Source organism: Lepisosteus platostomus, chromosome 11 (assembly GCF_059453375.1).
Source record: "Lepisosteus platostomus isolate fLepPlt1 chromosome 11, fLepPlt1.hap1, whole genome shotgun sequence".
NCBI lineage: Eukaryota > Metazoa > Chordata > Actinopteri > Semionotiformes > Lepisosteidae > Lepisosteus > Lepisosteus platostomus.
Genome location: NC_142621.1, coordinates 41,198,936 through 41,215,205, shown reverse-complemented (window position 1 = coordinate 41,215,205; position 16,270 = coordinate 41,198,936). Strand labels below are relative to the sequence as shown.

General features: G+C 43.0%; 1 protein-coding gene across 6 annotated transcripts in view; it reads right to left on the bottom strand.

The window, feature by feature from the left end:
• Nucleotides 1–16,270, bottom strand: part of wipi1 (WD repeat domain, phosphoinositide interacting 1) — a 25,618-nt gene extending 9,348 nt beyond the window's left edge. Inside the window, exons 1-13 of one of the 6 annotated variants that reach the window (XM_088599725.1) lie at nt 15,894–15,909; nt 14,392–14,474; nt 13,992–14,011; nt 12,254–12,420; nt 10,028–10,124; nt 9,297–9,394; nt 8,856–8,948; nt 8,384–8,454; nt 7,211–7,318; nt 6,328–6,492; nt 5,286–5,393; nt 4,607–4,737; nt 3,591–3,691 (exon numbers count right to left, since the gene is read on the bottom strand). In XM_088599725.1, coding sequence (XP_088455851.1) covers nt 3,591–3,691; nt 4,607–4,737; nt 5,286–5,393; nt 6,328–6,492; nt 7,211–7,318; nt 8,384–8,454; nt 8,856–8,948; nt 9,297–9,394; nt 10,028–10,124; nt 12,254–12,352 — 1,071 coding nt within the window. In that variant the 5' untranslated portion in view covers nt 12,353–12,420; nt 13,992–14,011; nt 14,392–14,474; nt 15,894–15,909. Of the gene's footprint in view, nt 1–1,233; nt 3,692–4,606; nt 4,738–5,285; nt 5,394–6,327; nt 6,493–7,210; nt 7,319–8,383; nt 8,455–8,855; nt 8,949–9,296; nt 9,395–10,027; nt 10,125–12,253; nt 12,424–13,991; nt 14,012–14,391; nt 14,475–15,893 lie in introns of those variants that run through there. The other 5 variants (XR_015925393.1, XM_088599726.1, XM_088599721.1 and 2 more) reach the window with 5 other exon arrangements.

Below are 16,270 nucleotides of genomic sequence, written 5' to 3'. Positions count from 1 at the left end.
ACTAATAACCACTCTCATAAATGAACATAATGGCTGATAGTGAGGGGTTAAAAAGACAAAAATGAAGATACAAAAATCCTAGTGTATGTCTCATTGAAGTTAATTCTCTGTAAGGAAGGGTGATATAGATTCCCATTGTAAAGTCTGGTTTAGATTTTGTGAAGTCCTTTACGCAGATATTTCCAGCCACAAATGCTGACAGCGCTCTATGTACACAGACGGGAGAGACAGTATGAGTCAGGAGTAAAACATCACTATTCCAGCAGCTGGATAGTTTTTAACAGAGATTACACAAGTTTTACTTATTTCAAAAATGTCTTCCTCTTGGAATACGGATGAATTTAAACCGCCAGTTTTAGGGTTATACAGAGATGTTATAAACACTGAGAGGCCTTGGGCTAGCACACAGTTTGAGTCCAGTCGAAAGTAGGACAGCAGCAGATTTCCATCCCCCCTTTGTTGTAAACATGAGGAGTGTAACCTTGACTTCTTCCAGCTCGGATGTAAAGCCAAGCAACAGTGTGTTGCCTAGAAGCTTTGGTTTCAGTACACATTGTCTGAGCACAGTCTGTTATGGAATGACAAGAGATATTATCCCTGTCCCATGCATGAGTGCTGCTCTTTCACTGAAAAGACCCTTTAATACCATCTTATTGATGGACATTCTTCCGAAGGATTCTAACGTACCTGCCTCTTCTGCAGGTAAATGAAAAATATATTATTTTTATTATAAGTATGATACATATGTTACAAGCATTCAAGAAATGACTTTCATTTCATGCAAAATCAGATTGATTAACTGAACATGAGCGTTAATGAAGTTCACTAACCAACAACTTCCTCTGATGAAATCTGATGCAGGTGTCTCATAAAATAAGAATTAGTGAACCCTTTTCTTCTTATTTCAGTGTCTATGCTAAACCACATCTCTTTTTACATCTGTGCAGTGTGTCACATTTATGACTGAATTTGTGGTAGGGGCCACTAGTCTTTCTATTGACTCAAAACCCCCTAAAGGCCAAGTTATCAGCCTTGTGAGTGTTCAATGAGGATAGCAGGACTTTCCTATGGAAAAAATTAAAACATCTGTCTTTGCTCTAATAACAGATATGGGTTGGTAGTTCTACAAAAACCCCACAAGTTTAAAGAAGCATTATTTATGTCCCTCATCTCTCAGGCCCAGTCTTTAAAGTCTTAAATATTTGTACCAAAATCCATGTAAAATGGCTGGAATATTTTTAATAGGGTGCTTTTTTATTACAACCACCACTTTTGAAGTACATAAACCCTTTTTTAATGCTTGTTTTAATCATCTAGTTGCAGTTTATAGTTCTCTCATGAGGTTTCTGTGAAAATAGGGGAAGAGATTAATTAAAAGCAGTCTCTAAGATTAATATATATAGGAATCCATTCTTCATCTTGTGAGTAAATTGAGTGTATACCGCAGCGCCTTCTAGTGGCTTTGCCAAGAAAATAAGACAATAGGCTAAGTATTACAGAACTTCATCCAAGAGGTGCAATAAGAATGATGACAAATTTAACTTGAAAAGTGGTCGGACGTTTCTCATGGTCACAGACAAACAAACCAAAGGATGAAAACAAAAAAACAAATTAATGTTCACATTTAGTTCATGAAATGTTTTCCTGAACACATTGGTTTTACTGACCTTTGAATTCCACCAGAGAAAATGTGGAATTTCCCTTTCTGTATTATTTGGTTGGTATGGAAGATAAGTTCCACAGAGACAGACAAGATGAGCATGGCGTTTTTTCCTTTCCTCCTGAATGTTTACTGTTACTTAGATCAACTAAGTACTGTACATTTTTTAAAAAATATTTTTTTATAAGTGCCCACAGTAACATGTCAGTATACCAAAGGACTTTACAAATGGGATATCTTTTACAACTAAGTAAAACTTCCAAATCAATATTGAACTCAATATTTAAAAAAACGTTTCATATATACTGGGTGATTGTGATATGATCATGCAATACCTCCTTGCAATCTATGAGATCCTAATTTAAACACTGCACTGTAAAAATTTTAATTGAACCAAATTTTTTAAACTCTTTTTTAAAAAAAGGATGAAAATGTGGTGTCTTGACATGTGAAGCAGATGTAGTGAATATTTCGGACTTGGTACCATCACACAAGCACGAGATGCACATAAATAAAAAATATCCTCCCTTAGACGAGGAGAACTGTTTAAATTCCAGTATTTTTTCACTGATTCAGGAAGTATAAATGACATGTTTAACAACTAATGAGCCAAAATGACCGTTGTTCTCCAGTCCAGATTCCAGTCAGCTGCTTCCTGCAAGCTTATGAAGCCTTTCAGTGGAAGGGGTTCACCTGAGAGATGGTGCTCAGGATAAGGAGTTATGTACTGACCTGTCTCGGTTCCTGACAGGTAATAATGCTTGAGAAGGTTTCAGTTCTCAGGATCAGGAAGTGCACTGTCCAGTTCATCTCTTCTAATCCTGTCCCTATCCTAGGCTCTTAGTGCACAAGGATTCAGACCTGCAACTTCCCGATAACACAACTCACTGTGCATGCCATAAGAACTGCTTAATCTGCTTTCTAGCTGAATACAAATGACAGGTGTGCATGGCCTGTTTTTGACTCTCCAATAGTTTTTAACATGCCCACTGAAGAGGAGGAGTGCCAGCACTCATGAACGGCTTTCCTGGTGGAGCGACTCTGAAGCCCTGAGCTTGGTCTTTTCTATAGCCTTTGGCGTTTTGCTTGAAAAAGTCAAAGAAAAGGCTAACGGATTGTCCTTGCTGTGACCTCAGCTCCTAACTTACTGCCGTTCGCCTTCACCCTGTGGGAAATGTTAGCTAGATTAGCTGCCTGACTAATAAACTAAACTACAAAAGCAAGTATTAATCAAGCCCAAATAATCCCTTTAGTTATTCCTATACATATAATGCCTTTTTCATGTAGTATGCTTGAAAAAGTAAAAATGTTAATCACTCTACTTTTATGATGTGCATTTTCATCACCTAAAAAAAGGTTTGTTCACCTATGCTATGGTACATTGTGCAGCCTTGAAATGTCCTGCCGCAGAGATTAATAATGTAACATATACAGTACCAACACGAGCACAATTCCCTGTATACAAACACTGCTGATGGACAGCACTGTAGACAATGGCACTGCAGCCATTGGCTTCCTCCGTCCTGTACCTCTTCATTTCTTAACTCTAATGCAAATCAAGTCTGTGATTAGTAGAGTCAGTTAACCATCCTCAAATATAAAATAGTATTTTTGGGCTATAGTATAAAAAATATAGAGAAAACAAAGAGGTCAGTAGGAGCTCAGTACTGTACATTTCACCTAAGGGTACATTGTACAAAGGAAGCTGAGGAACAGCGCTGGTTTTCTGTTCCAGTCTGTGCTGTGCGGGCAAGAGGGGAGGGGTGTAACTACAAAGGCCAGGGACAGAAGCAGTCTGGGTATGTAGGTCCTCTCCCGCCCAGCTGTAGCTTGGGGTATGGAGAGCCTCAGGGCAATGGGGCTCTGAGAGGGGAGGCAGTGTTCAGCAGGCTGGTGGACACAGGCAGGGTTAGTTATTCAGAATGCTCACAGGAGGAAACTCATTCTCATCATCCAGGCACACCGGGCCAGCGGCAAACTCATGCTCCGGGATCAGCTCTCCTTTCTTCGTGCCTCCATCCTCCGAGTAACCTGGGCGAGGAACACGGCTTAATCACCTGAGGCTAGGGGCAGGATTCAAACAATTCCCCTCAGTCATTAATCATCACTTTACAATACATAAACCGGGCAAAACACTGAATACTCCCAGGGCTTTCTCTGTTTTTTTGTATAACTATATAACTAAGAAGTTTTCTTTACTCAGGTTAAGTGGAATAGAAACTCTTTATTCCCAGTTCAGTTCAGTTATTCTTGCATAAACATAGCTGCCTTTTCTCCTTTATTCATTTAGTTTTTCCCCCCTTTTTAGAATTTTGAATTTGGAATCACCAATTATTTTTTTCATGTCTCCGCTAGGAGCTAGAACCCGCAATTGCACACAGGAAAGAATGAGGGAGAGTGGGTGGAGTCCATGAAGATGTCCACCTACCAACCACTCGTCTTTTAGCACAGCATAGGCAACACAGCCCTGCAAAGGTGCATCCACTGGAGAAGAGGCAATAAAAGCACCCCTACAGCATTGTGGGTACTGTGTTGCTGAGGGAGCCCAGTCTAATTCCACCCTACTCTCGGCAGGATCTAGCCAACTGTACAACACTGTTAGGTGAATCATGATCAAGCTAGTGACGTAACCCAGGCACGAACCCATGACACCAGAGCACAGCCTGCAGTTGGAAAAGTGCCTTTACTGGCTGAATCACTTGCATGGCTCCTTAGATTTGTCTTTCTGATTGAATTTGTTGCAAATTGAAGTCTGTTGAAGTCTACTGCGGCCTGTTTCCAGATTTCTTTTTTCATTATAGTTGGAAGCACATCTACCCATGATCATAAAAATCAAAACTTTCTGAAGAATACAAAACATTTGTTTGTCAACCGGTAGCTATAAACTGCCCTCCTGCTACTGCGTGTGGGGATGCAGGAGTCAAAGGTCAACGATCCCAGGCTTACCTGTGAGGGCTGTGGAGGAAGGCACTGCAGTGGGGATGGCGACAGTGGCAGCATAGGACTGGCAGGCTGGAGGTGCCACTCTGCTCTCAGACTCCTCAGACTCTGCCCAGTCCTGGTCTGAGCCAAGCAGCCTGGAGGGCAGACATTGATGAAACTGAGCTAAAGAAGCAACCAATGATAAGCAAAGAAGCTCGAACATAAGAGGGATAGATGGGTAGAGGAGCCATTTAAGGAAGTTTCGCCTCCTCTGTAAGCTTACAAGTATTCAGTTAGAAACATACATGAAAGCAGAAACAAAAGGGGGCAATAGTTAACACATCCTTACACAGACTTGGAGGAAAAAACTGGGGGGTAAAGCTGCAGTTACTGCTTTGTTCTTTCAAGGAAAGGATTTGTTAAGTGACGAGTGAATAGCAAACTGGGGTTCAGGCTTGCTTTCCTGACTGCTTTCTTCAGTAACTTTTCTTGTTTTCCTTTATTCAAGTTCACCATGGTACAGTGCAGCAAAAACAGCTTAAATTGCAATTAAGCACTGTGGTACTTAGAGATGTGTAACACCAGTTTCAGGAAACCACAGTGCTGACATTAAAAGGCATGTTACAAGGGCAGTAGACTTGGGTAAAGCTGTGGACTTCTTCACTGTGGCCGTCATTTCCTAAGGGTGACGGGCGAGTTTTACCTGTGTTTCTTCACCAGCATGCACTCACCCCCGTCCTGGGGGTCTAGGTTGTAGATGTACAGGTGTCCGTCAGAGGAGGCAACCAACAGGCGTGGCAGCTTCTGGATCCTGAAAATCACAGAAAGACCTTTACAACCTTCAACCCAAGACAGGAAGCTGCCACCTTTAGGAACCGCTACATGGTCATTTAGAGCAAATCAGGCTTTGACTGAAAGTAACACGTGTTGTGGAAAGCATTTGACCAAACCAGATTACATCGTCAGTTAAGTGAGCAGCAATGCCAAGTAATCAGAGGAACCAAAAAAAGGAAACCAACTAGTAGCAAACATTTCTCAAACGGGCATGACTTAAATGTTCCACAAGTTATGAAGAAATTTCCTCCAAAATGACTGATAAGATAAGGTCACAAGGCTGATAAGGCAGCAGCTTGCTGTGTGGTTCCAGATGAGAGTAGCAGGCTCTAATGTGGTGCATTTCGCTCCCATCTCATTAGAAAAGCCAGGATAGGCACGCTCAGGTCTGCCATTATTTCCTTGGGTGAAGGGACCCCTTGTTTCATGCAAAAATGAAAAAAAATTAGCAGATAGAAGGAGAAGCAACGTGGGCACAGAACATGCGTTATGAGGCACTGTGTCCTGACCAGGCCCAGCCTTGCATAGCTTCTTGATTACGAGGCGGTAATGTAGCTGTTTAAAAACTATGCAACATGACACAGGTTGCATAGAGGGATCTATACTGTATATGTTACAGTATGATGACTAAGGAGCAGAGTTTGGCTGACACACTTCGGAACAGGTCACTGAAATTCACTAAACTGGACATGTGTGTGTATGTGGTAGTACAGTAAGGGTCAAGGTCACAACAGCCAACTGTCCTCTCGGCTGTTGGGAAGCAGCACAAAGAAAGCAGGGCAGGAAACACCATCAAAGGATTTGGGCCAGAGATGGAGGATAAAGAGTGGGGTGCTTGATTCAGGGGTGGAGGTACAGGCACAGACATGGGCGCGTGGAGTTCTAGCTTGGATGAGGGGGGGGTGACTCACGTGGCGAGGGCACAGACATTCTTCTGGCCAAAAATGTTGAGCCGCACAGTGGCGAAGGCGCGGTCTTGATTCATCATGTCGGACACCTGCGCCGGGAGGTAGTTGCTGGCCGCTGAGAACATCTTGCCCACGTAGGCAGACCAGGTGGGAGACTCTTCCTCGCAGCTGAAATGACACGCGGCCAGTGACAGGGAAGGTCAGCGAGGAGAGAAGCAGCAAACCATGGAACAAGGGCACCTCACTCATAACAAGATAAGACGGGGTGCAAAAACGAGGTGGCCATTTGAACTGTGGGGTCCATCTGATTTCTAGTTGAAGATTGGTCAGAGGATCTGTTTTTTTAAAGAAGCCAGAGTATCAGCTACAATTAGCTGACTGGGTAGCTTCTCATATGACTGAGACCTTCAAGCAAAAAAAAAACAATTTTTGTGTGGAGGAGATTTTTTTATTTTACATTGTGCAAATGGTGTGCAGGTTTCAAAGAAACTCTGAAAGGTACCGTTCAGGGTTCTTTTTCATGCTAACTGATTAATTATAGGATGGGATCAGCCACCCAGGGTTTGGGCTTGGGTTTGATGATCTCGACAGGCAAAGAGTTATTGCAAATATTGTATTTACAATAAACTGAGCAGGAAGAGGCAGTTTCCCGGGTTTTCCCAGAAAGAACTGCGCCAAGCCTACTCATTCCTGCCCCCTTGTGGCTATGAAACACACCATCTCCATGTCAACGCATATAAGCAACGCTCCTAGTCTTATTCAAAATGATCTCTTGCACATAATTCTGATTTATTGTGCAGTAAAGGACACATTACCCTTGCTTGGATACATTCATAAATAAAAACAAGCCAAGGCAGAGAGAGAGAAAAAATAGGGAAGTGTCTACCTGGGACTGTGCTGCTCCAGTTTGAAAATGTGCACCGTCTCAGTGTTGCTGGAAGCACACAGGAATTGGGCATCTGCGCTGAAGGATAGGGAGCTGATGTTCACGTACCTGCAGAAACAACTACTGATCAGCTGGGCTTCTCCTGCTTCTCTTTCATGTCATACTGGATCATAACAGTAAAGAACAACAGAGCCATGGGGACTCCTCTCCACCACCAATGTGTAGCCCCCTCCTGGATGATGAGATGGCAGCCAAAGTGCACCAGTATGCTCACCACACACCAGCAATCAGTGGGGATGGAAACACAGAAATGAAGCCAATTCATAGATGGGGATTTTTAGGCGGCCATGATCGGTAATGGCTAGGGGGGAATTTAGTCAGGACACTGGGGTAACACCTCTACACTTTTGCCTTAGGATTTTTAAAGACCACAGAGAGTCAGAAGTTTTACATCTCATCTGAAGGATGGCACCTTTTTTTACTGTATAGTGTCCCCTGTCACTATGCTGTTCCATTAGGACCCACAGGGGTGCAGGGTCCCACTAACACCTCTTCCAGCAGCAACCTTAGGTTTTCCCAGGAGGTCCCCCATCCAGGTACTGCCAAGGCTCACAGCTGCTGAGCTTCAGCGGGTTGCCAGTTGTGAGCTGCAGGCTGAAATAGCTTCTGAAGCTCAAAAGCTCAAAAATGTCTGCAGACAACAAACCACTAGAGCAGACTAAATAACAGATTTCCACATCCTACATCAATCCAAACAATGAAACACTCACCACGGTTGTTTTTAACTCTGCAAATTATATTAGCTGTTAGCATAAGCGTTTCCCAGGGTATTTCTCGAAAACAGTAAGGGTTTTAACCCCGGCCAGTGCCCTGGCCAAATCCCCATCTATGAACTGGCTTCATCACTCTGTTCTCGACCCAATGATAGCTGGTGCGTGGGGAGTGTACTGGTGCAGTATGGCTGCCATTACATCATCCAGGTGGGGCTACACATTGGTGGTGGTGGAGGGGTCTCCATTACCTGTAAAGCGCTTTCAGTAGAGTGGCCAGAAAAGGTCTATGTAAGTGTAAGAATTATTATTATTGTTATTATTGGAACCACATATTCAAGTCAATCTGCAGAGAGTGTGTCTAAACTAGTGTGTGTCCACCTTTTATCTCTTGTGCACTGACCTTTTCATCCCTCGACGGAACTCGAACAGCTTTTGTCCCTCGGGGATGGTGAAGACTCTGATCACAGTGCCCTGCGACAGCAACACAGCAGTTACAACACGCTTCTTAACACGCTAACGATCCGCCACTGAGCACGCTGCTGCATACTGCTGGGGAGCACTTACTGACCGTGGGGTTTACGGAGGAGACAGGGTTTTAATGGGTGTGGGGAAATAGCTCATGAAGTCCCATATATCCCTCCTTCAATGTAAAGCAGTAGCAGCACTTTGCTTCTTAAATCAGGGTCAAAAGGAGAGAAGCCATTAGCCAAAGGCTCTCTGTTAAATCAAATCTCAGGGCCTGCAAATGCAAAAAAAAAAAAGATGGGAGAAAGGCCTAAACATGGTTGTGCTCCAGCGAGAAAGCAGAACAAGGCCGAAAGATTGAAGATGAGGAAGAACAGAGGAAAGGAAGGGGCAAGGGCCTCCCTTACCCTTTCTGAGGCACTGCCCAGCTTGGTGCCCGAGGAGTTGAAGGTCACAGCAGCGAGGGGACTATCATGGGCTGGAATCATGGTCACAGTGCTCTGTGGAGACAGATTGACAACCCCAGAGGCCATCAGTACGCAGGTCCCACTGTCTTTGCACAGAATTACTCCATATATGGCTTTTTAACTGTGTCAAATCCTGAGTTCTGTTTGGATGATACTGTTGTTAGTTTTATGTTTTACAAGAGCAAGGGCACTATGGCATTTGTCATGAATCTCGCAGCATATTGCAACGCAAACCTCCATGCTTAATTACCAAATTCAGCCGCTCTCCTTTAAACCATTTGCACAGTGCAAGGTCCATTTCCTTTTTCTACTATATCTGAAGGATTTTCCAGGAAAGCCTCAGCTGCACGGAATTTCTATACCCTAGTAAGCCACACTCACCAGGTTGTTGGCATCGTACACGATGATCTCTCCAATGGTGGAACTGCCAGGGTAAGCCAGGTAGGAGTTGGAATGGTTAGTGGAGAGAGCGCACAGACCTGGGGACACAAGAAGAGGGCTCTCACTGCCAGGAGGGGAGGGCATCACATCATGATGCGCATTTTTCCCAGGTGCACTCTGAAGCTGAAGCAGAGGGAGGCTTGGCCTGCTGCCCCCGAACTGGAGCCCCAGTGTCTATGTAGTGTATTAAATGTCACTGATGTCACTATAACAAGCTGAGCTGGGGGAGAAAGGGAGCAACTTTTTTTTTCATTAACAGATAATTCTCACGTCCAAGTTGTCTCACTCTTAAACCAGGAGTGATTGATGTAATAAATGACCAAAAAGTAAGAGATTTTTTATTCCCAACCTTCTGACATACAACTTCAAAATACCAAGGTGCTACAGATTCGATAAAGGTGGCTTGACAATTAAGGTTTAATTCTTTGTAATGTGGTATTTGAATGCCTGTTTAGACTGAACCCTGGTAAGTGTTCTGCTTCGAGCATGCCTGAGAATGTTTTTACTTTCTTCTCATGGTTTAGCGGTTGTGTTTGACATCATGACTTTCACAATGTCCAGCGGGGGCGTTCTGGCAAAGCTTGTTGGGATATTTGCTTACAACCAAGCAAGCGGCCTTCATGTTGTTTTCTGTTTGACCGTAGCAGTGCAGCATGGGTACAGTTACATACCTGTTGGATTTGGAGGAGTGTTGAGGAGGGTTTTCAGAAGCTTCATGTCCTTTATGTTGTGAATGTAAATGGATTCTTCCAGACAAACTATCAGCCTCTGTTACAAAAAGAACCCAAAATAAAGTGTTCAAGCACCCAACAATCTGAAACAATATAATAAAAGTAATGGGCTCTCTTAAGGAAAGTGTGCCTCAGGAGTAATTTAAAGAATGCTCGGATTTGCACGTCTGTGTCCCTCAAAGTGCCAGCTCTGCTGTGAGACCTGTGAGACCTGTGATATTTGGTTATTCAGAGAAAATGCCTGCTGTAAATGGCTACTTGGATCTGACAGACCTCTGGGGAGTATATACTACAGATGGGGCAGAGGTGTAATAAATTCCTGACAGAACAATAGATATCTTCCAGATGATTCAAGGCTGAAAAAAAAGTTCAAACTTCCATTATTCGCATTTTCTTGTTCAAGTTCAGTTGGTGAAAAAATCCTGCTGGAGATGTGCAGTTCTGGGTCATACCAGGTGTTCACAGGAAAGTGAAATATTGTGCACTATGTTCAGTCTAATTTTAATGGATTCCACAACAGGTCCAGACACAACTTTCCTCTTACCGACTTTGGAATAAGCAGGGAGATTGAAGAGACGTGCGTAACCAAGACCTCATGTTCACAGTCTGCTACAGCAGTGAGCAGAGTTATATGCAATTCACAGTACTGCCAAAGTGCGCTGTTCATATTCTCAATCTTCACCAAAACAGATTCATAGCTTTTCTTTAAGATAACATAGAAATATTACCAAAAACCACTTGGCAGTGGCCACTAACTAAATCAGGAACCATAATAAATGCCACGATGTAATATGAATACTTGATCCGGAACAAGTGATAAGTCCAGGGTTTTTCTGAATAATATTCTGTTTTTAAGTTTGATGTCAAGTAACAGATTAGAAAATATAGATTTTTGAAAAAGCAGGAACAGTACAGCATAGTGTATGCGCCTTCAAACTAATAACTGACAAGCAGTTGGTTTCTCTCCCCACTGCAGACACTGTTGATGTAACTTGAGTGAGGTACTTAACCCCATTTGTCTTCTTAGGACCAGCAAAGTTGTGGGTAACCCCTGCCTCCCACCCTGGAGGTAGTCATGTGATCTCTAGTGCACTTAACATGAATGAAACCAGGATGAGCTCTAGCCTAATGAGTCACTCTAGTATTTTACTTTTTTCTTTATTAAAATAAAGTGCACTTGCTGCTTTTAAGAGACTGTACTGCACTGCGTGTTTAAGTAAATGTATTTTTAATGCTACCAGGATTAGAAATAGGCTTAAATTAGGACAAAAATAAATTAGAAAACGTTTCTGCAGGTGGGTTGGACTGGGTAAAAGAAATGGTTCAGGGGGACTTCCTTACTTTCGAAAATGAAACTGTTGTATTCTTGATCTGGATATTTGAATACCAGTACTAGGTAATGCAAGAGGTTTTACTTACATTTCTCTGTTAGTGTGTACAAGCTGTGCTGTGCAAAATAAGCAGGCCCTTAGAGCTGAAGTTTTCTTCCATTTTGACTCAGTAGTTAAAGGTCTGGAACGGCTGCAGCGGTGAATTGCTCATCTTTTCCAGGCAATGAATCTACTTTACTGGAATCTGTTTCAGCTGTTTGTTTCAAATGATTCCATTTGTGGACTGAAGTTAAATCTGCTCTTAAGGGCTGGGCCATCTGTATTTCAGATAGTCAGGAGATTCATTTGAAAAAGGAACTGCAGGTCAATAAAGCTGTCATGTCAGCATGACAATTCAGTTGCAGCAATGAGAAAGAACTGAGTTAAATTTGGACATTTAAAGCAGTATAAGCTTGTCAATGCCTAGACTTTGGACATGGTAGAAACTGTCTAAGAATGAACGAAGCCCTTAAGAGGCCAGTGATGTCCCATATCTACTATTCACATTTGACACACAAGTAAGTAGTTGCATCTGATCATTCAAACAGACAGGCCATCATATGTACAGTAGGTAGCTTCAAATGTGAAAATAATTAACAGTAAAAACAGTAATCATTTTTGGAATTGGGTAGCTTTGCTTTTTGTTTAGGGAAGAAACATAAAATATCTTGTCTCAAAAAAAAAGAAGCACAATCGCCTCTTTATGTCTGGTGTGTGTCTCACCCATGGTAGAGCACCAAGACCAGCTAAGAGATAGCATGCTGCACAGAGCGACTCCGGACTCCGGAGATCCTACCTGCCGGTTCAGCCTCACAGCCAGGATGTTGTTGGAGTAGCTATAGTTGCAGATCTCTGTGCCTTTCTTGAAGTGATAGACGTTCATACGGCGAGGCATGGACAGGCTGACCACCACCACCAGACTGCTAGAGAAGAGGCGCTCCACAATGTAGACCTCAGGGGTTTCTGCTAAGCAGGGAGGCAACCGACAGGCCATCAGCCTCAAATACTGCATACCATCACCACATAGGCACGACCCACAGCTTCACACAATTCATTTTAAACAAACTTCAACTCTGGTTCGATACAGGCTACTGTACTGTCTGCATTAACAGTTTTAATTACTTCCATTTGCACAGTACTGTTAAAGCCTAAAGAATCCCCAAATGCTTCACACGTAGGAGTGATCCCACTGCTTCCACCAGTGAACTATGGCACCCATCTACTGTACTGTAGGTGATGTGCTGCAGCCATTACATGCCAGCAGTCCCACTACACACCACTACTCAGGCAGAGAACTGAAAATTAATTTCACCAATTGAATTGGGGACGCCAACGAGGAGTTTAACCAGGAAGTTAGCCATCCCACCCTTTTTGAAGATTACCAGGAGATCTTTAATGATCAAGCACTCAGAAATAATTTTAAAGTGTCATCTGGGGAATAGTACCTCATACACCACAGTGGCCTCAGTCACTGCAATGGGGTAGTGGTCTGGAAGTTCTAGCCCAGGGCACAAAGTACCACTTACTGCTCCACCTACACCACTAACAGCAGCAACCTGATCTCCCATCCCAGTACTGAGCAGAGCCAGCCTTGCTTATCCTACCAGGTCTGACTACCAAGCAACAATGCTGTACATGACATAAACCCCACCGACCCAACCAGAAATGAAAGCAGGAACCGAAGGCACAAGTGGAAAACAATGTGCATTTAGGATTGAGGATGCAATAGTTCTTTACATGCAGAGCTGTTGAATCATCTATTCAACCATCCTGTGGAGGCCCATTTCCTCAGATCCTTCAGGAAACAGCTAGATGATATCCTCGAGTCAATCAGCTATGTATGTGCAATCAAAGGAGCCAGGCAGATCTTTCATATGTTCTTAATACAAATCTTCGTAGAATCTATAAGAGTTTACATTAGCGGTGCCCAACTTCGGGCCTTAAGGGCAGGTTTTTTAGGTTTCCAGCTTCTCAAGAACAAAGAAAGGCTTCAACTGTCCGGTTGAGGATAATAATGAGTAATTAAGTAATTAAGGGCTCAGGTGGAAGTAAGCTTGGAATCTTCTGGCCCTCCAGCACTGGAATTGTGCACATCTGATTTATACATTTATTTTTTCCACATAAATATTTATGAACATGAGTGGATAGCATAAATGAATGTAAAACACATGCGGAACAATTCAGCACTCTCACACCAGTTAATTAGAAATAGAAGGCAGAAGAAAACCGTCTTGCAAAGTAAGATGTACAACACAAGATCAACCTCTGAGCTCAGAGCAGCATGCGTTTGCTATAACGTAAAAGACACCCGCAGAGTGTACAACCCACAGCAATAAAAGCCACAGAAAAACAGATTTTCTAATGAAAGTGCAACACGAATTAAGCCCACAAGAATCTCCCTCCCCAGCCTGTTTCACACCTGCAGCCGAACCAAGAGGTGAGGGTGCATATTGTCACCAGCTAAACCAACAGCCCACCCACCATGAACAGCTTGGGCATAGTGTCTTAATGAAAAAGACTTCTGTTGATCTGACCTTGTCTCAGTTTTCTCGAGCTAAGGGCAGAAGGGAAAAGTAAAATAAAATGATTAGTTTGTGTTGTATCGATAATGAGCACATCACTGGTACAGCTGTGAACCTGCCGGCATCCAAAGAACAGAGGCTTTTCTGTGCTCTTATCATAACAGTGTTGCGAGTTAGAGGGTGTCTCTCTTCCAGTGGCAGAGCCACACTCCCTTGAGCAAGAACTCTGCAGCTGGGCCACATGTCACTTCGAAGGGGAGACCTCCTTCATCAACAGCCGCCATACTGCACACTGACGCTGCCTGTCGCTTGAAGCCAGTGTGGAAATATGTTAAAAAAAAACGTGTGATCAACCTGATATCGAAGGGGAGGGAGGAAGGTTGCAACTTGTGAAAGAAGCAGAAGTACTTACTGCTTTCATGAATAAGGTCCAGACCATCCACGGCAGTAACAGAAAAGAGCTTGTAGCCATCCTTGGTCCCAACAGCCAGCGATCTAGATCAGAAGGGGTGCAAACAGTCAATGACCACTTCTCCAAGCCCTGAGCTTCATAGCTATTGAATCCTTTCATGACTGACTACTCCTATTTTTTATTACAGGAACCTCTTGTCTTTTCTTCTTAGATTCTCGATGTTCATGGTAAAAAAAAACAGATCCAGAAGAAAATACAGTATTTTCTTTAAAGATCTTCTAAAACTTTCTGTCTCTAACCATGTACGTGCTAGAGAAGTACTACTATTGAAACCACAGTGCCTACTGAAGCCAGCACAGCACTGAGATTCTCCCCTGCCCGGTTTTATCAACTTCAGGTAGAAGGGATCTCCTCAAAAAAGCCTTTTTCACGGAAGACATTTTTTGAGAAGCTAGTAACACATTAAGCGAATCCAATAACTGGAACTTAAAAACTGACGTTGGGGAGAGAGAATGACAAACAAGCCAATTTCACCCCACTGTTTCATATTATAAGCATTACAAAAATTTGCTATATTTAGATTTAGATCTTTAATGGAAACACTTCTTTTTTTTTGCCTCAGGTATCCCTCCTCCACCTCATTTCCTTCTTTGTAGTTCCCCCTTGGTTAACTCCTCACCCTGAAAGGGGATGTGCTTCCTCATCATATAACCAGGAAGCTGCCCCTTAGTCAGGCAGGTCAAACCTAAACTTTTATACTTAAATACTCAATAATCATTCATAAATCACTGATTCCCCTGGTGAAGTTTACAATGTGCCTTGGAAAGGCAAAAAAAAAAAACAATAGAAAATACTCAAATGTTCCCATTCTCCTCAAAGATCTGATGTATGGACTATTGGGAAGGTGTGAAATCAGCCCACATCAGAACTTAAAAAGTTCTAGTGGGGTGTGATGAAAAAAGCCCCATCAAGCCTCAGCAGAGAGGTTTGATTTCCCGTGCAGAGAATACGATGAGACTTCTATGATCAGTTAATATTTGGAAACGCATAACGTGACAAAACTCCCATGTACGGAAATCCCTGATCGAAGCGCAGTCGTGAAACCTGGCATGCATCTTATTTCAAAAACGCTGACAGACAAGCCTCGGGACGATGTCGTACTGTATACAGAGTAAACGAAACTGTATTTGCGTTGCTTCTAACTTTCAGACATCAATCTAACAACGCGGCAGTGCGTTAGGAATCCGAACTATTAATCCTTTAAAACAGGTTATGTAACAATAGTTTTCTTCAGGTTTATGTATTGAATCAGCCAATTCCCCTACAAGACATACTGTAGCAATAGATTTTGACCACTTAGCCATTATAGAATAATTTCACACTCGCGGTTATGTGTACTCTGTAATTAAATACAGAATTCTACTGTCTGTATTATGCAACTGCAGTCTAAACTAATGAGAATCAGCTGAGTCTGTGTCAGCACTAGCGAAATTGAGTCTTACGTGGTGTCTTGATTGAAGGAAGCGCAGATCAACCCCGCCACCCCGCCGGGACCTGCAGCCCCCTCTCCTGTCTCCATGCCGATTCCCAGCTCCCACCCTCCCTACCTCCGCCTCGGATCGGAGGCCTGGGATCGGTTCGGCTTTCTTTCAAAATCACTTCCAGTTGGAGATCCACCAATGACTAGCGATCTTACGTTACAGACCCTTGCTTTCTTCTCTTGTTTACTGGAGCCAGACAGATACGGTACGAGAACGCCCTTATTTTTGGTCTATATATATATATTTTATTTCAGAACTCCAGAAGCATAACTAGAAGAGGCAAAAATGAACTGCAGCAAAACAAAAACAGCTGACAGCTTGTGACATCACTTTAAGGG